Below are 22,436 nucleotides of genomic sequence, written 5' to 3' on the forward strand. Positions count from 1 at the left end.
ATAATGGGACAAAAAAGAATACCATGCCCTATTCCAAGATTCCAAAAAATAAAAATAAAAAAAATTGCACAATAGTAAGGAGCAGAACAAAACAAAGTGAATAAGGTGAATGAAGTGTGATCCAACGGAAAAAATCATTGGATGTATGGATAACAACTGTGATACTCACAAGACATCCCAAGAGTTGAGTAACTTATTTTACAAATGCACCTTTTACCCAAAAATAGTGCAAAGTAATAATAATGATCTTAGTATCCGTCTTAGTGCTCAATCCTTTTATCAAGATGTGGAACGGGTTAATCCCAATCTACTGTACCGACGACACAATAATGTATATGTATGTATCCAGTTTTTGTTCGTTTGTAATTACTTTTGTCCGAAACAATAATATAATCCTACCGTTTTGTCAAAAAAAAAAAGAAAAAAGAATAAGGTGAATGAAGATTACAAATGTTATTAGTCCTGAATATAGGCTCATAATCATCATATGATGCATGCATTAAGCCGAAATTCAGGTGTTTTCTAATCGCACTTCACCTTTGTACTTTTTAAGCGGGAAATTGCCCCGAACTTGCACCCCCGGCGCACGTTAGCATCCCCAAACAACCCAACTTTTTCCCGCAGACACGAGCTCACGTGTCCCACCATCCATCGTCCACGTCACCATCTCGTCCTCCCCTTTCAAACTTCGCTTTACCTTCTCCATCAGGGTGGGGGGCCATCGGATCACCCCCAAAGTCATTCTTACTCCTTCGACTATTCATTCCTACTCTCCTTAATTACTACTACTAGGGTTTCATTTCATCCTCCTTTTTCACCCGCCCAAAACAATGGGTTCAATCGCCGATCCCGGCGAGTTGACTCAGCCTCCTCCCCCCCAACCTCCTCCGAGTTTCGATGACTTTCAACGCCAGACTTCCTTAATGACCAGCTGCACTCTCCTCTGGAAGGAACTCTCCGATCACTTCACCTCCCTCGAGCAAAACCTCGAGAAGAAGTCCGCCGCCTTGAAAGCTAAGCTCAAAACCCTCGACTCCCAGACCAACACTTCGCTCGACGAGCTCAACTGCCGGGAGTCCACTCTCTCCACTGTCCTCTCTATGGCGCTGGAAAAAGTTGAGAAGTCCAAGGCCGGTGCTATCTTATCTCTCGCGCAGCAGAATGGGGTGAGTAATGGAGCTGAAAGCGGTGAGGGTGAAGTGGATGATTCTCTGGGAGTGTTTCTGAAGTTGAAGACTTTCTGTATAAGGATGGATTTTAAGAATTTCTGGGGGTTTGTTGTTGTGAGGAAGAAGGAATTGGAGTCGTTGAGGCAGGAAATTCCCAAGGCTTTAGGGGAATGTGTTGATCCTCCGAAATTCGTGCTTGAGGCGATTTCGGAGGTTTTTCCGGTGGACACCAGGAAGGGGAACGATAATAGTGCTAATAACAGTAATAATAATGGGAATTATGATTTGGGATGGGCTTGTGTTTTGTTGCTGGAGTCCTTGGTTCCAGTCTTGGTGGATCCGATGCTGGGAAAGAAGAGGATGCTTGTGACCCCGAGTATTAAGGAGAAAGCTAAGGAAATTGCGGAGATATGGAAGAAGAGCTTGGAGGACAGAGGTGGGGTTGAGAATGTGAAGACTCCTGATGTGCATACCTTTCTGCAGCATCTGGTTACTTTTGGAATTGTCAAGGAAGAGGATTTGGGGTTGTATAGGAAGCTTGTTGTGGCTTCTGCTTGGAGGAAACAGATGCCTAAGCTTGCTGTTTCTCTTGGCCTTGCTGATAAAATGCCTGGTACTCTTTTTTTTTTTTTCCTCTTCTAATTTTGGATTATGCGTGCATGGGTGAAAGGGGCAATTTCTTTTCCTTGAAATAATAATAATACTTGTTGTTTTTCAATTTTTTTTGGGTTGATCTGTTGAATGTTTCGTGGTATTAAAGTTGGTGTTTTTAGAATTACTGTTAAATGATCCCTTTCATTGGATGTCTATGGGAAGGGTTGTAGTACGAGTTTTCTTTTTCTTAGTTTGGGAGAACCACAACTAAGAAAGCTTAGGAATTGAGAAGTCTTGAGTAATTAGAGAGGGAAAAAAAAAGATGGATGCTTTTAATGAAATCTAAATTGTTAGATCCTGAGGAATAGATGTATGTTTTGAAGCATGATGTATCTCACTGGACGCTTTTAGTTTAAAGTTTAAGGTATTCTATTGGTGTAAACTTAACTCTTTGTCTATGATTTTGCATGCAAAATTTGACCTCGTCCTTTGCTTGATTCTGATTTGAGGCATTTGACTGTAAGTTAAGACAATTAGGAGAAGTAGAGCTCTTTAGAGTTGTGAGAAAAGATCAACCTTGAATGGAGTTGCATGAAGCTTCTCTGCTATGATTTGTGCCGTAAAATCTGAAGATGGAACCTTACTTTGTGGAAGTTGTTACAAAGGGTATGCTTTTGATCTTGTTTATAGATTCAATTAGATGAAGTGGTTTTCTTATGTGGAGTGGAGATTCGTTTAATCTAAGTTTTGTTGGATTATTATATGACTCAATTTATGAACCAAGGATCAACCTTGAATGGAGTTGCATGAAGCTTCTCTGCTATGATTTGTGCTGTAAAATCTGAAGATGGGACCTTACTTTGTGGAAGTTGTTACAAAGGGTAACAACTTGGTATGCTTTTGATCTTGTTTATAGATTCAATTAGACGAAGTGGTTTTCTTATGTGGAGATGGAGATTCGTTTAATCTAAGTTTTGTTGGATTATTATATGACTCAATTTACGAACCAAGTCGTCGAAATTCAAGTAAAGCATTTTGGTGATTGTTCCTGTGCTCCATATCAATTTTAATGTAATACTCTAAGATATCATTCCAAATCTCGGCAAGGTGTGCCATGGTTAGTTTCTGCAAAGCGACTTAAATCTGTATAATGGTCTAAAGATTCGGTGGGCGCATATTTTGATGACCGAATACCGAATCTGAGATGGATTCTTGGTAAAGATTTGTTGCAGTTTTTTATTTGAAAGCTGTTCTCATGGTTCTTTACCTCCAAACTTGTTTTGAATATAGATGTGCCTACCTGGTTCAGAGCCCTTCCGTGCTTGCCCCTATGCCTAAATTTATATGTTTAATTTGGTTTCTTTGTGCTTTTGCATCCCAATTAGAAACTACCTCATAGAACATTTACCTGCTTTTCTATTTTTCCTGGAGTATGCTGTAACAGGTTTTTCTGAATTTAATGGATTAGTTGGATTACATTCTTATGCCACAAAATGTCTTATAGAAGCTAAGCATTTGTTCTTCATTTATCATCAGATATAATTGAAGAACTGATCAGCCGAGGACAGCAGGTTGATGCTGTACATTTCATCTTTGAAGTTGACCTCGTCGACGAGTTTCCACCTGTCCCCCTTTTAAAAGCTTTTCTAAAGGATGCAAAAAAGCTTGCTACTTCTATTCTGGAAGATCCAAACAACACTGGTCGAGCTGCGGTATTGCTCAAATACTATTTTTGGATGAATTTTTTTTTTCCCAACCATTTTCATCTTAAATGCACTTTATGTTTGGATGTCTCTTCCTGCTTGTATTTTGACACGTAATTCCTGTTCATTGCATCTTGGTTATATGGCTGAGTGTCCTGTTCTCTGTTTCTGATGCAATTCTTACTTGCATACAAACTTCCATGTGGTTCATTATACATGCAGACTTAAATGTACAGCATCTGATACTAATGTGGTATTTGATCAAGGGAGCTCTTATTGCACAACTTGCTTTTGGTTATGGTATCACCCACTTTATTTCCATGAAAAGGAATCAATTTAGAGTGCAAATTTAATGTCTCATATTTGGTCATGCTTTCTCTAATCAATACTCCTTTTTGATGCTTCTACAGCATATGGCTGCGAAGAAAGAGCAATCAGCAATTCGAGCTGTCATCAAGTGCATTGAAGAGTACAAACTTGAGGCTGAATTCCCACCTGAAAACCTTAAGAAGCGCCTTGAACAATTGGAGAAAACTAAGACCGAGAAAAGGAAGCCAGTTGTTGTCCCTGCCAATAAACGAACGCGTGCCAGCAATGGAGAACACGTGCCTCCAGCCAAGGCAGGCCGGTTGACAAATGCTTATGTCTCGTCTTTTCCTGCAGCCCCGACATTTGTTAGGTCTCCCTCACACTCACCATACCATGCTGGTGTGCCAGCTTATCCCTCCCCTCCTGCCATTTATGGACACGGAAGCAGGAGCCCCTCCCCTTACATTTACTCGCCTGAAGCATATCCTGGAGCTCCAGTTACGTATCCTGCATATGGAGGCTATGGCAATCCGATGGCACCAGCTTACCAGCAGCCTTACTACTGATAGACATGACTGGCCCTCTGATATGGTGACAACTGATATCATGACCCAATGCAAATGTCTTGTAAGATGGTTTGTAATCACTAACCTTAATGGTAGCGTTATCTGTGTGTTAATCCTTAATTCTGATCTTTCGTTCTGCAGCTTGCTTCGTCAAGTGCAGCTTGTATGTCTGATGTTAATGAAACTTGGTAGTACTAGGTGGTTGTGAAAAGTAATTAAAACAGATGCTTAACAAAAAGGCTTGCGAGAACTATTAGGAAACTGGCCATGACTTTGCTTACGGCTACGTTTGAGATGTCCATTTCTCCACCTTGAGTTTAGGTACATTTAAGGACCTCTGAACAAGAAGTGGTCCTTTATGAGTAGAGATAGCATTATGTTGAAGGAACTTTCAGTTGCTAGCCGCCTTATCCATGTCTGAAAATGATCTATATTAGTGTGTTATTTGCGGGATACATTTAAGGCTGTGATAGGCTCTATTTTAGACTGATTATCGATGGGTCCTGTAGGTTGCACAGCTGTATATACGGTGCAATGCCACTTGATTAGAAAATAATTCATGTTGCAACATGAGAATTTGACAATTGTGTGGTTGTTGGCTGTTGGCCTGGCCTTGAGGATGGAAGTACCTTAAGATAGATATTTGTGCTGCTTAAACGAGGTGGGATTTCTCTTGGCCCACTCGGTGGTCAAATTCTTGTCGGATTTTAAGATTTGTGGAGGGATGCGCGGATGCAGAAGTTTTTGGGTTACCTGTAAACGAATATCCAATCGGCACCATTAACTAGACTTTTGTAAATTACCTGCGCTTGTGATTTTACCTGAAGTTTGTCAAAGGCGGTTCCAATTATCCGAATGGAGCCGTTCAAAAACGAAAATTTACTGAATTGAAGGAATGATTCTGGACCCGTCAGCATAATGATTCATTTCGTCCTATCTGATATGTGACTTTGAAATGGGACAAATGAATGGGTTAATCAATGTGGTCCATGCTTTTGATTAAAGTCTCACGGGACATTTTCGGATTTTGCAAGTTGGACGTATGTAAGCTCAGAATTTAATTTTTGCCCGTGAGGTAAGTAAGACTATTGAAATTTGATGAGTATTCGACTGAAACAGTTGCTAAGAGCCATCACTAGGATCCTCTGAAAGACAAAGCTCCGAGAATTGTAATTAACTTAGATGCTTTAATTAGAACCGTCTACTTCTTTACGATCCATTAATTTTGATCTATTATTAATCTTTTCAAACTAGGAAAAAAATAATCTTGCTATCTATTACTAATAATAACTCTTTCAAACTAAAAGAAAAAAAGTAACATAACTCTTGCAAAGATATAAACCGTTTCAAAATTCACAACAATTTGTTATCACGGTTCTTTTTGGTACAAGTGCGGCGGCGGGGTAGTAGGGTTGTGATTCAGAAAGGAACGGGTTTGTAACCAAAAAACGTCCACGAACTATTACTTAGGATTCGTTGGATAAAACTGAAATTTGAAAACTGAAGTCTGAAGTGTGAATTTATTAAGTTATTGAATTGTTAAATATTAAATTTAATATATTTGAGTGCATATCACATTCAGTGATAAGTGAATAACTTATTACTCAATTTTGGGAGCAAATTTTGTCTAGAAAATTCAGTATCACTTAATTAATTTAAATATTCAATTTTTCGTTATCAAACGGTCTGAATATGTTAAGATCTGAATCTATTAAATTTAAATGCTGAAATGGGTTGTTAAACAGGATCTTACTTAGGTTGTGCTTTATATTCTGAAGTATTCATTTAATGAAGAGTGACGTAAAATTTAACCTTGTCCAAGTTATTGATGGAATGATTTGCTTGTCCTCCATTTACAAGCTTTAAGTGACGAGAATGCCATGGTAGGAGTTTTGAGGGTGTAAGATGCAAGGTGGTGGTTAACATAGATAATGAAAAGAATAGCTAAAAGAGAGCAATCAAAGATCGAAATAAAAGGAGAACAAAAAAAAAGTATTGACAACAATCTAAATAAATCATTATTTGGTTTGTATAAAAATGTATATTTAAAGTTGATATTGAATTATCAATTTAACTCGATGCTTGGGCATGGAATTTTCATTAAAGGATGTAAAGTGCTTATTAACAAAGTTTGGGGGTGTAAATAATATGCACGAATTATATATTTCTACCTTAAAAAGGATTATGTGACACGGCTTAAATTTGCTATTTTTCCACTGCAAAAATTCTGAATTCAAAGTCATATCAAGAAAGATATATCAAACCAAGAAAATAAGAACAGAATTGAAAAGCCTGTATTAGTAAAGGCCAACCCAATTTCAACTGGCTTCTTACCCATTCCATTTTAGTCATGCTTCTTCAGAGGCCATGAGCCCATAACATTTACTCTGGCGCAAAAGATCAAGCCTCTGGTGCCTACCGACTGTTCGATTGTATTACCGAGAGAGCTAAGAAGGGAAAAAAAACACCTCTCCCCCTCCAATGACCTCCATGTTTAGAAGGGTCGCGACGACTTTAAGATCACTAGCATATCCTCGTAATCTTTCATGGGCTTATAGTAAATTTTCAAGACCTTCAACTACATTTCCTGCTAAAGAAGCTGAATCAGTGCACATCCCACCTGATAATAATCAGAAGGGAGATTCTTTTGGTAATTATACTAACAGAATCCAGCTTTCACCATTGTGTTCAGAGAGCAGTGGACATCATCTGCAGGATTGCAAGATTGAGCTTGTAGATAATGAATCTTGGCAGATGTCTTCTGGTTTAATTGAGGCCTGGAAAGGGAAAACTAAGTTGGGTTGTGAGGAAAAAGCTTTCCTGAGTGAAGAAGAGGAGGATAAGTACAATGGGGTGTTGAGTTATATGCCTCCAAATAAGGAGGACCCTGATTTTGATGAGATTGAAGATATGAGGATTCGTGGTAATTTGTTTTATAAGCTTGATAAGGATTCTAAGGAGTATGAAGAGCATAAGTTTGACTTCCATAGGAAGAAATCTTCAAAGAACAAGAATGATCAGAAGGAGAACACGAAGAAGGAAAAACAGAATCATAATGTGGCTGCAGGAATTGAAAAAAATTCGATTAAGTTTAAAGATGAGTTGAAAGAAATGAAGAAGAAGGAGAAGTTGTGTTCTAATTCTGGCCTAGCCAAGGAAAGATATCATGGAGTTGATAGGAATGAGGATTTGATTGCTGGGATTAATGAAGTGGGAGGCGATTTTGATGGAAAGAGGTTCAGGACTCCCACATTTAATCAGCTTACTGCTCCATATCATGAGCCGTTCTCTCTGGATATTTATGTGTCCAAAGGTTCTGTGCGTGCCAGCATTATTCATCGAGCTACTAGCAAGGTTGTTGCCGTGGCACATTCTATTTCCAAGGATATGAAATTTGATCTGGGGTCGACCAAGAATAGGACTGCTTGTGCTGCTGTTGGGGAAGTGCTGGCACAGAGAGCCTTGGCTGATGATATTCACAATGTGGTATATACACCAAGGAAGGGAGAGAAATTGGAAGGGAAATTGCAGATTGTGCTTCAATCCATTATTGATCATGGAGTTAATGTGAAGGTGAAGATTAAGCAAAGGAAAGTCAGGAAAGGTGGTCTCTTCCAACCAAAAACTTACAAGTAATGTCGATTAAAATGGTTAAATTATTTAGAAAGGCACGCACTTTGTTTATGAATGCAGCAAATTAATTGAAAATTTAGTTCTCTTATTTCATTGTAGCCACTTCAAAATGGGTGATTATGTTTTAACTCGCCCTCAATCAATCTTTGATTAGTGTAGGTATGCGGTAAACTTCATGGTCACAGAGGACTTTTTTGACAGGGATAGACCTGTTGATATAAAAACATTACTCTGTTTCTGTTGGTTGGAAAATGACTGTCTGATTGATAAAATGGATTGCCAAGAAAAGCAATGAGTTAAACAATGTAAAACATCGAGAGTACTCAGTTTTGATGGTTATGATCCAAGAAGTAAATATATTATCCCAGAATTGATGAACTCCCTACTTTTATCTCCTTGGACCAACTATGTGTTTTGGTCCATGTTTTGGGCAGTTACTGTGCTAGAAGAACTATTACTTATTGCCTTGCGTTGATAACCAAAATCATTTGGTTAATCTGTGGTGAAAACAAGCAACATGAAAATGATGCTACTATAAAATTTATCATCTGTTCCCGGTCAATCAGTAAGCAGATTATATAGCAAAGGCAAGTTCTCTGGAGCTGTAATAACAATGTAGTGCGGGTTCATGCTATTCTCCTTTTACTTGCAATTGATGCTTTTAGACAACGTTTTATTTTCGTGATAATTATTGTCCTTTGGAAAAGAAAAGGTAATCAATATACCTGTCCTAATTACTTTTGAGCAGAGCTCATTTGGAATGAACCCCCTTTTATTTAGACGTGTCTCTGAATTTTTATAATTAACAATGCATAACTGCTGTAGGCAAGTGTCAGCTCCAGAAGATCCGGCTTTCTTTCTCCCTGTTTCAGTGAAAACTTCAGAACATCATGCTTCCAAGAAATGCGTTGAACATAACCCCGTAATTATACTATCAGATGATTTATATATCGGTCATTCAGCAAATCAGTACTTTACATTCTTATGCCCAACAGTATGGTAGATTACCATAACTCAATCTTTGCAGTAGATTTAAACAGGAGACAGGAATGAGACCACGAAGAAAGAAAGTACTTTTGTCAGTACCAAATTGTAGCAGCAAAAATTCTCGTTCTACACTAACACTCGAAAATGGAACAGGTATCGGACGTGAGCTTTAGTCATTGGCTGTTGCTAGCTGCAGAGAGAGCAACTCTTCCTCCGGTATAGTCCGAATTTTACAATCTGATCTTGGATAAGATGCACAGAGTAATGCATATCCACGCTCCACAACATCATCGCTGAGCATTCCTTCACTTTGATCAACTGTTCCACTGAGAAGTTGAGCTGGGCAAGTCATGCACACCCCAAGCTTGCAGTCATGTGGCACAGGCAAGCCATTATCCAATGCCTTGGATAGAATTGTCTCATCAGGTTCAACCTCTAGCTCAGTTGTTTTACCTTCATGCTCAATTGAAACTTTGTAAGACCTGGCAGTGCACGACAGGTGGCGATTCAACCTTGGCCTTGACCAGAGGCCGTGCAATTGCAAAGCAGGAACATTGGCATGATTTCTTGGTTTAATGAGATTGAAGGAAGGAGATGTTGTAAATTGAAGTGTTGCCATGTTCTGCTCTGGTTGATGAAATCTTAGGAGCCCTTTTGAGTGCAAACAAAGGATGTGGTTGGCGTTTAAGAGGATAAGGTTTTGATTCCTGATCGAATTTTTTCAGGATGGTTTAGGCTAATAAGGCTTCTCGTTACACTTTCTAGGCAGATGTGGTGAATGGAACCGGGTGTACAATTTTGTACCTGTTTGCTGGCCATATGGTATGGGCCTCTTTTACTTGGGAGAAATAGCTACGGGCTTGTCCTCTAAAACTAAAAGTTCATTATGCTTTTGTTTCTACACAAGTTTCATCTTAGTTGTGGTAGGAAAATTCTGCTGCATTTTAATTTCGCTTAAAATTATTATCTTATCTAATTTTTGGTTTCAAAATGCATTAATATCTCTCTTCTTGATGTCGGCTAGAAATGTTAACCCAGTTTTCTTTTTTAACTTTTTGGTTTGCTGGGCTAAAATCATGGTTTGGATGACTGAAATCAGTGGCTTTTTTCCTATTACTTCAACTATGTTGGGCCCAAATGACCCGGGCTTCTGCACACTTCCATCAGAAACTCTAAAAAACTAAAATGAATACAAAGAAGAAACAGAAAGACGGGGTCTTATCTAGAGGTGGCAAATCAACCCACTTAATTAAATTTACCCATACCCGCCCATGAATAGATGAGTATGGATATCTTAAATTTTTGTATATGGGTATAAATGAGTTACCCAATAATACCCATTTATTAAATGGGTATTATTGGGTAACCCATCAAAACCAATTAACCCATTTAGAATTCTCTTCCCCTAAATCTCTTCTTTTTCCCCACCCATTTTTTTTTTCAAATTTTTCATTTTGTCATGATGTTAACTACTTTTGTTTCATTATTATTATTATTTGTTGGTTTTATTTTATTATTTTATTTTCTCTTAGTTTGTTAACTTGCTCATTTTTCGGCATTACCAATTTATGATAAATTTGAGCCTCTTTTCTTATCTTTCGAAAATGAAATTTTAAATTTATATATGAAAAAAATGTTAGGGGTTCAAAATTTTTGGATTAAATTTTTATATTAACTTTTATAGTACTTAGTTCAAATTTTTATATTCTTATTATTCAATTATTAAATAATATGTAATTTTGTGAAATAGAGTATAAATGAAAAAAATTGGTAATTAGGCTTATTGAACATTATAAGTAAATATTTAAAACTAATGATGGGTACAAAGAGCGGTATAAATTGATAACTTAGTTTGCAAAAATGAATTTAAATGAATTTACAAAAAATTAAAATAAATGGGTTATAAATGGGTAATTGGGTTACCCAATTCATTTTTTGACTTACCCATTTATACCCATCTAATTAAATAGGTATAAATGGGTTGACTCACTTATACACATTACCCATTTTACCCAACCCAAACCCGCCCAAGTCACCCATTTTGACACCTCTAGTCTTACCCAAAATAAATAATGAAGTAAAGAAAAGAAATGATTGGATTGTATTTTTCTGTATTTTTTTTTGAAAAAAAATATCGTAGCAATTTAATATATGTACAATAAAAAAGTAATTGGAATTTTTAAAAAAATTGCAATCCAAACGCACTGGTTGGCAAGAAAACGTTGAAAATGACCCAACAAATTCCTTGCTGTATGTTCGTATTAGACCACATCCTTCCGATCTATTTGCTCTACTAAATAACAATACATTAGGGAGAAATTTTTTGCCATAAAGAATAATTATCCAGTATGAAAAAAATATTTTTTTTTTTTGGGTCACTAACTTGTGCCACCTAAAAGGATCTCGAAGTACAGGACAAAACTGGAATAGAACAAGTAGAAAGAAACAACCAAATAAATCCATTTGCGACAGGTGGTGGATATCATCTTTTTTTTTTTTTTGGTAATAAAAGGGAGTGGATATCATCTTTACAAGTCCCAATTTTTCGTTGTAAAACCTATGTTGCTGTGCTAACTCTTCTATGACAATTGCTCTTTAGCTACTTAGCCGAAACATCAAAAGCAAAGCTGCCGTCCGAAGGATTTCACAGAACGAAAATGACGAATGACAGTTGGTTTTGATCTTTCTTTCTTTTTTTTTTTTTTGGGATAAGTTCAGATGCCTCTCTCGAGGTTTCTGACAATTGCACTTAAATATCCTCTAAAATTAAAAATTATACTTATCTCCCCTATGGATGTGACAACATGCCAGCACCAAAAGCCTCATAATGACCAACTTGCTCTCAAAATGTCGTGGCTAATATTATTGCAAAAATGTCAAAATAATTTGCCTACAACAAATTTTTTTTTTTTGCTTCTTGGCGTGAATATTTTCAAAAGAAAAATTGATTTTGTTATTTCTCAACTGTTATCTTGAGAAGCAAAATTGATTTTATTATTCCTCAATTGCCATAGAGAGGAATAATGCTGAGAGTTTCAAATAGGATGCATTTTTTACACTTTTATGCAGGTTAACTGCTGCTAAGATAGAGTTGTTGCAACCTCTCAACTCCTTCTTGCTTCTAACGGTCAGAAGTGCTGAGTTGTATGTGCACTCTTTGTTGTACTGAGAGGATCCTTACTACTTTCATATTTTTTTTTATTTTTAATTAATTTTCATAAATAAAGTGGCAAATATTTTGTTCAGAATATAAAGAGGGTAAATTTGGCAAAAATTCATGTGTCTTTACCTTTTTCCACTTTTTTAACTTTCTTTTTAAAAATAGGGCTACAATATTTATCAAATGTGTCAATCAAAAGGAGGTGAGCGTAATTTTAAATTTTAGAGGGCATTGAAGTGCAATTGTCAGAAACATCAAGAGAAGTATATGAAATTATCCCCTTTTTTCGAATTTAATTGGGTATGTCAACCCAAAAAAAAAAACTTTTGATATTAATTTATCATCCCAAGTCATTGTACAGAAAATGTAGTTACCTTTTTTGATGAACATGAGCGGGATTACAATCACTGTGCAAGATTCCAAAAATCTTTTGCGTAAGCCACTTATATGAGGCTCCAAAATAATTGGGCAAAGTCGTCGCGTATGTGTAAATATAGGTTAAGGGAACCATATTGAGTCAGTGTTGCAAAAGCTGTTTATTCCACTATTAGTTGCTATAATTGATTCTAAGTCAAAATACTCCACTAGGGACCAAAAGTTGATCATTCTTCTACTAAACAAGTTTTCAGGTTCAACGTTCATCTAACTCCTTTTTTCTCGTCCCCTCAAATTTATCCCTCCGTCCCAATTTATTTGTCATATTTTAGAATTCCAACTTTTTCAGAATAGTGTCTTGATGGTTGGTGATGTTTGTGGATCTATTTTCAAAATTTTCCTTATAAATTCAAAATTCAAAATTGATTTTAGTATAAAATATAGATATATGTGGGAATGACATTGAAAAATGGCATTTGAATTAACTATTTTTTGGGTATTTTTGAAATATTTTTACTATAGTAGTGCATATGAAAAACTTTTACTATAAATATTTTTTTTGAAATATTTAATATATTATATGAATGAAATATTTTTTGAGTTATTTTTATTTGTGTATCACTGTACCACTATTTTTTGAAAAATAGGTCAATCCAAACGAAGGTAAGATGACAAATAATTTGGGACACCCAAAATAGAAAACATAACATTTTTAATGAAATGAGGAGTAGAAAAAACTTAGGTTTGTAAAGTCAATAGTCAGGTTTCTTGAAGTTGACAAAAAAGACAGAAACTCCGTTACGGGGGGCTTGGGGTCTAGTTAGGTCTTAGCAGCGGGGCACCCTGTGGGGTTTCTATCCCACATCGCTTGGGGGGGGGTTTGGGTGTTGGGGTTATAAGTCTCCTCAGTACCCTCACTAGTTCCATGGCTTTTGAGGTGTACTGTGGACTTAGGTTTGTAAAGTCAATAGTCAGGTTTCTTGAAGTTGACAAAAAAAAGAGGAGTAGAAAAAACAGAAAAACACAAGTACAATAAACTGATGTTGTCAATGACTTGAAATAGGCAAGTCAACGATGAAGATAAATAAGAAAATGCGAGAGGTATTGAGCGTGAAATCCCCCACTTACATAAAAAAAAAAAAAAAACTATGAAGATAAATAAGGAAATGTGGTCCATAAATTATCAAAAATTCGTTTTCTACCAAACAGATAAACACAATTATATATCTTGTCTCGAGAGACTTGGACGAAACCAAAAACGGGCCAGGGCCAGGGCCAGAGGTACATCAGTTGTCCTAATTCTCTTGCATATAGGCCCATACTAGGGGCATGTTCATTTACTTGTCAATTCTGCCAGTCACCCCAAATTTAATCATTAATATATTGAAATTAGCGTTAATTACATCTCTACAAGTACCTCGTAGAAACATTGGCATAATTCTGCTGACTTCTTGTTGTATTAGCTTCGACGGGGTCATTTACTTTTGCCTCCAATTGTGAACGCATCGATCCCAGAAACGAGTAATTTTCTGTAATTACTTGTGTTTTTTCATTAATCTTCTTTTTAATAATTTACTTGATTATGTTTTCCTGGTTAAAAAGTTAGTATTTTTCATCTTTCTTTGATGATTATCCTGCGAAAGATGGAAGCTTTTCGGTCAAAAGGAAATCCCTTTGAGTTATTTTTATTGGATAAGTTTGCTTTTTAAATTGTTTTGACGTCATATCGTCAACTTTAGTAGTTGGTGGAAGAAGATAAGTTCCAACTGAGCCCATTTGATTTCTTTGTTAATCAGATTTATGATTGTGTCGGTATCCCGCTTGGTTATATATGATTTTAGAGTACATTTTAAGTTATTTATAGCAAAGAACTTGTGAGTTTGATTTCTCCTTTCGTTGCAGATTGGAAGTTATTTGGGAAATATGGCCGAGGATAAGATTGGGATTGCTAAGGATGTAACCGAAGTCAGTCTCCACAACTTCTTTGATCCATTTTCCTGTTTTCTTTATGGTTTTATTTGTTAATGATAAATGTTGAAGTGATGCTTCAATCTTGAGTTTGATTGATTGTTTTCGGTTGTGCTACTGATACGCAGCTGATTGGTAAAACTCCATTGGTTTATTTGAACAATGTTGTGGATGGATGTGTTGGCCGTATTGCAGCCAAGCTGGAACTGATGGAGCCATGTTCTAGTGTCAAGGATAGGTATTGGTTGAATTTTAGTGGGCGATTATTTTCTTCAACATCTAAGAGTGCTCATATGTTACTAGAATGGCACTGATATGCTCTTTAATACTTTTTTATTCTGCAGGATTGGATATAGTATGATTGCAGATGCTGAAGAGAAGGGAATCATTAAACCTGGGGAGGTTAGTTATTCACGCCTGGTGTTTTTAGCATTAGACGTGCATGTAGTCATTGAGATGTAGTCTGAATTGTCTTACCACTAGAAACTCAGATCTTTGCTGGAATGGCTTTGGTATAGGAAGAGCTCGAGTTTTGTGATTTTTCTGATCATAGAGAGAAAACCTGACCTTTTTTCTTTTTGTTTCAATTTCTTGTTGAAGAGTGTACTCATTGAACCTACAAGTGGTAACACCGGGATAGGGTTAGCGTTTATGGCAGCAGCTAAGGGCTACAAGCTTATCATCACTATGCCTGCTTCGATGAGTCTTGAGAGGAGAATTATCCTCCTTGCCTTTGGCGCTCAATTGATTCTCACTGATCCTGCTAAGGGTATGAAAGGTGCTGTTCAGAAGGCGGAGGAAATAAAGGCCAAGACACCTAATTCCTACATTCTTCAGCAATTTGAGAACCCTGCCAACCCAAAGGTATTGTTCTCATTTGTCAAGCTTATTGGTAATTGGTGGTTTCTTCTGTTAAACTTTTTTCTATTATACTGAGTGTAGATACATTATGAGACCACTGGACCTGAGATCTGGAAAGGCTCCAATGGCAAAGTTGACGCACTTGTTTCTGGAATTGGTACTGGTGGTACAATAACAGGAGCTGGAAAATTCCTTAAGGAGCAGAATCCTAATATAAAGGTGAGCAAGATATGTCAGCTTAGAATGGATAATGAGTTGAGCCTCATTGTTCCTTTTATTTTTGAATCTTGCAATCTGATCTGCATTCTTTTATCTACTTTGCGTAACAGCTATATGGGATAGAGCCAGTTGAAAGTCCTGTTTTATCTGGAGGAAAGCCTGGTGAGCAACACAGTTCTTTCACTTGCATCTGTTATGGTCTGAACTGTTGAACCTCTAGTGCTTGATAAAGGCAGGAGATTAGTAGTTGGGAATGCAATAATGTGATAGTTCACTTAATTAAAGTATTTATTCGCAATTTTTTTCCCTTTTTGTTATGGGGGGTTTGGGGGCTTTTTGGTTTTTTTTTTTGGGTGGGGGGGGGGGGGGGGGGTGGGGTGGGGGAGGAAGAAGGGGGAGGAGTTTGAATTATCAGCAGGGGAGGGGCAGACAGATGTTCAAGGATATCGCTTCCACGAAAGACTAGCTTCTTTTTACCTTTCTTGTTCTAATGTCTTGCTTCTTTGGTGTTTATTTGTGCATGAAAAGAGGTTCTTGATGGATAACAACTGAAAAGATTTCTCGTTCTGATATCTTGCTCCTTGTTTAATAAGCTTAAGAGTAGTCAGGTTTATGTCATCGTTCTGGCCTACTATTTCATCTCATCTGATGTAAGAATTGTTCATGATGCTAGGTCCTCATAAGATCCAGGGCATTGGTGCTGGATTTGTTCCCGGTGTCTTGGATGTTGGCTTAGTAGATGAAGTAGTTCAAGTAGGTTTTTTCTGTTTGATTTCATAACCTTATTCTTTTATCATCAATACTCTGTTTGTTACATTTATCTTGGCCTGAATATCTATGAATTTCCAGATTTCAAGTGATGAATCCATTGAAATGGCAAAGCTTCTTGCTGTGAAAGAAGGATTACTTGTAAGTTCAACTCTTAGGCTTTCTGCATTCTGTAAAAATTTGGTTTCCTTAAGTTTTCTTCTCTTTTTTGGCTTATGTTTGCCTATCTTGTTGCAAGTTTGTGTTTTATTTTCAGTGGTATCCTAACCCAGAAGCACTTTTTGTAGGCGGGAATATCATCTGGCGCTGCTGCTGCTGCTGCAATCAGGCTCGCAAAGCGTCCAGAAAATGCTGGGAAACTCTTTGTTGTAAGTCTTTTACTTTTTTGCCTGATCCTAGCATAGCTAATCACAAGCAACCTTTACAAGATTTTGAGCTCCTGCCAATCAAAATTGTACACAGAAAATAAATTTGTTGGTGCTCCGGAGAAAAATATGGTGGTCTGTGATATTTTTAGAGGATAGGACCTTGAGGAATTACATGCTTATGTGGATGGATAGTGCCTCTGCCTAGTTGTAATGTAGCCTTTGCCCTAAGAAGTCGCTGTCTATTGAAGTCAACAAGTGAATTATAATACATGACCCAGTTGTTTCAACTCCTATCTATCCTAAAGGAGTTGAGAAGGATAAAATGTAGAGCAAAATTAACCTGTAGGGCTAGGACAAGTATTGCAGTCCTAAGTTATGAACCAATAATGATGCAGTTGTGTTAGGTCATGCACTTAGCAAGAAACGTATTATGTTTTCCAAGGCTTTTTCCGTTATGAATGGTCTTGGCAATGATTATAGCCGGCAATCATTTTGATCTTCTATTAAATCAAAGAGTTGTATTCACCACAAATCTATCAGTTCTATAGTGCATGGAAATGCAGTCTTTTTGAAGTTACAACGACAAACCAGAATACCCAGTGTGTTTTCGGTTTCAGAGGTTGGTCAAGCAACTGCTTGTGTGCCCTGTAACTAGTATTCAAAATGAGTGACTTCAAATGAAATTAAACAAAGTATTATACAATGTACTGTGCTTGGTGTAAGGAAGTGTTGGACAAATGGTTATGAACTAGTCAAAAAATCTTCCTTGCACGTACTAGAGCTACAATTTGCTACTAACCATGACCCTGCTACAACTTTTCTGCAGGTGGTGTTCCCCAGCTTCGGTGAACGATACTTGTCTTCTGTGCTATTTGAGTCAGTGAGAAAGGAGGCTGAGAGCCAGACTTTTGAGCCCTGAGCCAATTCCTAGATCCAGATCACACACAGTGTTTGCCGCATGGATTTGGAAGAAAACAAAGTATTTGGAAGAGGATACAGTGTGTTTCCTTGTTAATTTAAATAAATTTAGTGCCTCTGTTTTCCGAATACCAGATACTGCACTGCAGTCTTGCATATTGGTGACTCTGTCACTTTGCTGTATGATTTTGGACTAGAGTAACAGCATGGCACCGTTCAAAGATGATAGAAAAACATATTCGGTGGTGTTCTTTTGACAAAATTGTGCTTGACAAAATTGTGCTTGCATTATTTTGATGGCTTTTCAGCAGTTTTCTTCTGTGCCAATAGTACTCCTGCATCTGAAGCTCTGTTCAAGTAGGAGACGTGAACATCCATCTGTTGGTTCGCATTATTCTCCAATGCACTTTTAAGATCGTTCTTATATCTTAACAATTTTAACGCCTGTTTCTCCAATTACGCCCAGCATTTTGTTAAAACGATAGTGCATTATCCCATTAGCGCAGATTTTACAAATAAAATACCAGTTGCAGGATGTCAAATATCAAATCCTTAAGAGTAAAGACTAATTGATTTACAATCTTTGCAAAGTGTGATAGAATGTCAATACCACTTGATTTTTTTTTTTCCTCTTTCCTTTTGCTTCCCTTACTATTTTCATTGACGTCTGAGCGTTGAGTGCAAGTCTAAATGGTCAAGAACAAGTATGTTTAATTCATATCATGCACCATTTATGCATTAATGTTTGGCCCCCTTGCTCTTATTTTCTAGGGTTGATTACAATAGGACATGATCCAAAGTCTGATCAAATGATGGGATGAATATCTTCATGTGCTGGGGAACAAAAACCAGTATTTGAACATCTTCAAGATTTTACAAAATCGTAATATTTCTTCTGATGTCCTTTAGTTTTTTTCCCCTTCCAGGCTAATCCGCTTTATACCTCAAACTTTTATTTTTGACATTTTGCAGCGCAAAGTTACCAAATGTTGCCTGCCACATTACACCTGAGTTTTTGTTTTAGATATATTGCATGCCAATACTACTCCTTTCGTACGAGCTCAAGGAAATCAATTAATGATGCTCGAATTTTTTTTTTTTTAATGTATTGTATGAAGAATGTTTGATTCCGTTCGAATATTATTACAACTATAAATTGTTGTCCGAATTTGTTTAGTTAACTTTGTTAACGCTCAATTCAAACACCTTTATAAAAGTTAATGAATCAAAATTGAACAACAATCTATAATATTCAAATGAACTCGAATGCTCTTTGACGAGGTGAGATCTGGTTAGATGAGCTGAGTCACGAATGCACGAGCTCACCTGCCAAATGAAGAGTAGACGGGGTCTTGTATCCCGATCTCATTCCGACGCTTAAGTTAGATACAATTTGAGAGTTAAATGTGCGGGTTAAATTACATACCTCATTTGGGAGTATTAGATGAGTATTTTTTTAACATTTGTGCCTATCGATGGAATGATAAGGTCTACCCCTGCCTGACATCATGAGGCAGTCTAGGGCGGCTGTGTCAGGTATAAGTCTGACTAGTAGAGTAGTTGGTAGTCAAGTCACTCCATCAATCACAAATCACGCAAATAACTGAAGTATTGGTAGGCTTGGGCAAGAAAGTAGATGAGGTGGAACCCCTCTTCAGAGTAACCTCGTCGATTACCTCGTCTGGGGATGTCCGAGATGAGGTATTTGTTGCCGACAGGAAGTGAACGGACTAATAAAGACCGAGCAGGCCGAGGTATCCACACTCTTCATATAGTACGCAAGCAAAATTTGAACATTAAGTATTTGGTTCGCTAGGATTTGTGTAATCTCATAAAATTACGTGCATGACTAAGGTAATTTGATATGAACCGATAATATTGAGTTAATCAGAGATGTAATGTATCAATAATAAAAATTTACGTGTAAAGTGAGAGGTCAAGTAACTTTAGGGGTACAAAATGAGATTGAATAACAAAGAGGGGGCAAAGTTGACTGAGACCAAATATAGACGAAGCCCAGGAAATTACGTACTTCTGATTCTGAAGCTCAGAGCCCTTTCTAGTCTCTACAGCTGCGCTCCTTTGCCGGGCCACCCCTCCACATCCACACCACGCCACCACCACCACCACCACCCCCTCCCAAACAACTGCCGCAACAAGAACCTCCCCCTTCATCCCGTTATTAACTCTCCTGCATCCAATTCGCATATTAGTTCAACAAAGTGAGTAAGCTCCTAATATTCTTTCTTGTTTCGTTCTTCCTGTGTGTATCAATTTGTTAGATTAAACTTTGGCTGTAAGCTTTTTTTTTTTCATTTATATTTATTGGATTTTTGGAAAATTCGAAAACCATTTATGGTCGTACATCTAGATGAACTTAATCAATTGCGGCCTGTTCTTGTTTCTCCAACTTCTGGGGTTATCGGTAAATGGGATCGGATGTTTACTTAAATTTTAAGACCTACCATTGCCTTCTGTCTTAGTGGGATTTTTCAAAATTGATACTTTCCTAGGTAGGAGTTGAAGTTTTGAGGAGGTGCACTCTGAATTGGGGGTCTCCAATTTTTTTTAGGTTTATATTGGATTCTGATAGGTATTTAGGGGTTGTGAGCTTCATAAGTGCCCCTTAGCCTAGACAGAGAGGAATCACGATGAATTATTCCTGGTGTTTCTTAGGCTTTTGTACAGCATTTCTAATGCTAGTTTTTTGGGTTTGAGGGCATACTGTATAAAATTTGGTGCAGAGATATTGAGTAGTAAAAACAAAAATTATCGTCTGAAAAGCTTTCCTCTATATATACTGATTTTCCTATTGTAATTAAGAGAGTAGGCAGAGATTTAAAAGAACTGGCTGTGCTTTAGGCAGGTTTCTTTTCCTGGACAGGTTATACATGGCTTTTCAACTGGCACAATGGATTTTCTTTTCTCAATTGGTTGATTTGTGGTTTGGCAAGGCTTGTTGAAGTATATATTATTACTCTGGTATTTAAAATTTGCCAAGGCAGGTGCAGGGTTAGTAAAATCTTCTGGAATGGCACATAGATTATGGATAATTAGTCTGGTAGCTTCATTTGGTCTTAGATAGGGAGGTAGTCATTGACTGCCAACCTGTGCCCAGGGAAGCAGTACCAAACACCAAGGACATTAAATCCTTGCGTAGCTGGTAATTTGTTTCAAACATGATTTGGACTCAATTTTGATTCTCCTCATGTCTTTTATCAGGAAGAAACCACGGGACCACGGGTTTAACATGGAGTGTTAACATCCTTCTGATCTTAATTCTTTGTTTCAGATACTTAAGCACCATGGCTTTCATATCAAAACAGCTGCTGTTGCTATTGTATAATAAAGCTATTTACAAAAACACCATGAACTCTTGAAAACTTATTCCTAAAAAACAATGAATTCCACAACTGAAAAATTTAATGAACTTTGAAGGAACGAGGAGTTGAGCATCAGTTAAATATTTCAAAGATACGAATGATGTCAATGGTCTGCAGATCGTGCCATATTAACCTTCATATTCCTTGAAACTGTTAGGAGAAATAAATGGTAAAAGTGGCCAATGTTTTTATTTATGGGCTTGCTGTCGTTGGTGCCCATTGTGTAAGACTGTTGTGCAATGAAGTTGCGTAGGCTTACGAGATGCAGAAACTTCATTTAATGAAAGCATGAGCATGGTTACTTTGGATAACTAGAGGATTATGTTTTCGCGTTAAGCAACCACATCTGCCTTATGATGAAGATTTAGCATACTGCAAATTCACAATTTGTTAATGCTTTTATTATTTTTCTTCAGGATCATGGCTGGCAGAGCTGAAGCAGAACCAGTGAATGAACAAGCTGTTGCGAATGTTTATGGTTCAATGAGGGCTGAAATGAACCAAATTTACTCGAAAATCACAGAATTAGAGATGGAAGTTAGTGAGCACTCGTTGGTAATCAATGCAATACAACCACTTGATCCATCAAGGCGGTGTTACCGAATGATTGGTGGCGTGCTTGTGGAGAGAACAGTTAAAGAGGTCCTACCAGCTGTTCAACGGAATAAGGAAGGTCTTCTGGAGGTAATTGCTCGGCTTAATGAGGCCCTCGAAAAGAAGAAAAAGGAAATTGCTGATTTTGAGGCTAAATACAAAATCAGAATTCGTAAAGCAGATGAAATGAAAGATGAAGGTGGCAAAAAGGAAGGCTCAGCACAGGGAGTTCTTGTCGGTCCTGCTGGTGGAGATGAATAGGAAACGTGTGTCTGTTTGATGCCCTTTTATCTGTATCATCTCTAATTTGCTGCATCATATCCTAAGTCTTTAACATCTTAATCTAGCTCCTTTTTGTTGCATTTACTGAATTAAACTGTCAGTTTTAAATAGTTACTTGCCCAAGTTTTATGAAGGATACTGAGCAATAGGCTTTTCCTCTGCATTTGTTTTTCGTTTAGTGGTTCGACTTCCAAAAATGAATGATGTCGTGAACAACTGCAGGGAGCCCTCAGATCACTTTCATCTAACAACAGTTACTGAACTTTCCTAAACTAACAATGGCAGGGTATGAACTCTCTATGTTGTTTCCGAGAAGTGATTACATGGGGAACTGGTAGTGTTCTTTTAGCAGCACAAGTTACCCCCAACTGCCTTGGTTAAACCCCAAAAAATGGATCTTGTGTTGCTCTTGGGTTTTTTGTCCCTATCATCTTATTCTACCGTGACCAGTAATTTGCCCTATTCCCCGAGTTCCAACTTGTAACACGATTCCAATTCAAGGAGCTTAAAATGTGTAATTAGATCTACTTCAAAGAAGAGAAATCGTAGGAGCCATACATTTAACAGTTACAAATAAAC

The 22,436-nt window shown here is 37.3% G+C and overlaps 5 protein-coding genes across 8 annotated transcripts; 4 read left to right on the forward strand and 1 right to left on the reverse strand.

Annotated features, from left to right (window-relative positions):
• The first annotated feature begins 711 nt into the window (after positions 1–711).
• Positions 712–4,507, forward strand: LOC113738260 (FRIGIDA-like protein 4a). The gene is made up of 3 exons (XM_027265507.2): positions 712–1,782; positions 3,300–3,475; positions 3,877–4,507. The coding sequence occupies exons 1-3, from the start codon at positions 831–833 to the stop codon at positions 4,339–4,341; spliced, it is 1,593 nt and encodes a 530-aa protein (XP_027121308.2). The 5' UTR covers positions 712–830; the 3' UTR covers positions 4,342–4,507.
• A 2,040-nt stretch (positions 4,508–6,547) lies between these two features.
• On the forward strand, positions 6,548–9,952 carry LOC113736743 (uncharacterized). The gene has a single exon (XM_072084342.1). It carries the CDS (start codon positions 6,823–6,825, stop codon positions 7,975–7,977), a length of 1,155 nt encoding a protein of 384 aa, XP_071940443.1. The 5' UTR covers positions 6,548–6,822; the 3' UTR covers positions 7,978–9,952.
• Positions 8,883–9,580, reverse strand: LOC113736744 (ferredoxin C 1, chloroplastic-like). The gene has a single exon (XM_027263827.2). The coding sequence runs from the start codon at positions 9,578–9,580 to the stop codon at positions 9,131–9,133; it is 450 nt and encodes a 149-aa protein (XP_027119628.1). The 3' UTR covers positions 8,883–9,130.
• Positions 9,953–13,686: 3,734 nt separating the features above from the next.
• Positions 13,687–17,860, forward strand: LOC113738261 (cysteine synthase). Of its 3 annotated transcripts, none has more exons than XM_072084344.1 (11): positions 13,687–13,777; positions 14,399–14,461; positions 14,593–14,702; positions 14,809–14,866; positions 15,065–15,328; positions 15,407–15,544; positions 15,655–15,706; positions 16,218–16,297; positions 16,394–16,453; positions 16,600–16,680; positions 17,507–17,860. In XM_072084344.1, the coding sequence occupies exons 2-11, from the start codon at positions 14,420–14,422 to the stop codon at positions 17,597–17,599; spliced, it is 978 nt and encodes a 325-aa protein (XP_071940445.1). In that variant the 5' UTR covers positions 13,687–13,777; positions 14,399–14,419; the 3' UTR covers positions 17,600–17,860. The 3 variants fall into 3 exon arrangements, with proteins under 3 accessions (XP_071940445.1, XP_027121310.2, XP_071940446.1); XM_027265509.2 differs by lacking the exon at positions 13,687–13,777 and adding an exon at positions 13,820–14,017; XM_072084345.1 differs by lacking the exon at positions 13,687–13,777 and adding an exon at positions 14,245–14,304.
• A 1,682-nt stretch (positions 17,861–19,542) lies between these two features.
• On the forward strand, positions 19,543–22,020 carry LOC113737906 (prefoldin subunit 2-like). 2 transcript variants are annotated; one of them, XM_072084346.1, is made up of 2 exons: positions 19,543–19,820; positions 21,398–22,020. In XM_072084346.1, exons 1-2 carry the CDS (start codon positions 19,558–19,560, stop codon positions 21,834–21,836), a joined length of 702 nt encoding a protein of 233 aa, XP_071940447.1. In that variant the 5' UTR covers positions 19,543–19,557; the 3' UTR covers positions 21,837–22,020. The 2 variants fall into 2 exon arrangements, with proteins under 2 accessions (XP_071940447.1, XP_071940448.1); XM_072084347.1 differs by having other exon boundaries at positions 19,691–19,824.
• Positions 22,021–22,436: the final 416 nt, after the last annotated feature.

The sequence above is a fragment of the Coffea arabica genome, chromosome 3e, assembly GCF_036785885.1.
Source record: "Coffea arabica cultivar ET-39 chromosome 3e, Coffea Arabica ET-39 HiFi, whole genome shotgun sequence".
NCBI classification, from domain to species: Eukaryota; Viridiplantae; Streptophyta; class Magnoliopsida; order Gentianales; family Rubiaceae; genus Coffea; species Coffea arabica.

What these genes read in the sequence shown, in the direction of transcription:
- LOC113736744 (XM_027263827.2), bottom strand. Translation starts at nt 9,580, where the DNA reads ATGGCAACACTTCAATTTACAACATCTCCTTCCTTCAATCTCATTAAA.
- LOC113738261 (XM_072084344.1), top strand. Translation starts at nt 14,420, where the DNA reads ATGGCCGAGGATAAGATTGGGATTGCTAAGGATGTAACCGAA. An exon ending in TTGCTAAGGATGTAACCGAA is followed by an intron (nt 14,462 to 14,592) that starts GTCAGTCTCCAC and finishes ACTGATACGCAG; the next exon opens with CTGATTGGTAAAACTCCATT. An exon ending in AGAACCCTGCCAACCCAAAG is followed by an intron (nt 15,329 to 15,406) that starts GTATTGTTCTCA and finishes TACTGAGTGTAG; the next exon opens with ATACATTATGAGACCACTGG.
- LOC113738260 (XM_027265507.2), top strand. Translation starts at nt 831, where the DNA reads ATGGGTTCAATCGCCGATCCCGGCGAGTTGACTCAGCCTCCTCCCCCC. An exon ending in CCTTGCTGATAAAATGCCTG is followed by an intron (nt 1,783 to 3,299) that starts GTACTCTTTTTT and finishes ATTTATCATCAG; the next exon opens with ATATAATTGAAGAACTGATC. An exon ending in ACAACACTGGTCGAGCTGCG is followed by an intron (nt 3,476 to 3,876) that starts GTATTGCTCAAA and finishes ATGCTTCTACAG; the next exon opens with CATATGGCTGCGAAGAAAGA.
- LOC113736743 (XM_072084342.1), top strand. Translation starts at nt 6,823, where the DNA reads ATGACCTCCATGTTTAGAAGGGTCGCGACGACTTTAAGATCACTAGCA.
- LOC113737906 (XM_072084346.1), top strand. Translation starts at nt 19,558, where the DNA reads ATGAGATTGAATAACAAAGAGGGGGCAAAGTTGACTGAGACCAAATAT. An exon ending in TCGCATATTAGTTCAACAAA is followed by an intron (nt 19,821 to 21,397) that starts GTGAGTAAGCTC and finishes ATTTTTCTTCAG; the next exon opens with GATCATGGCTGGCAGAGCTG.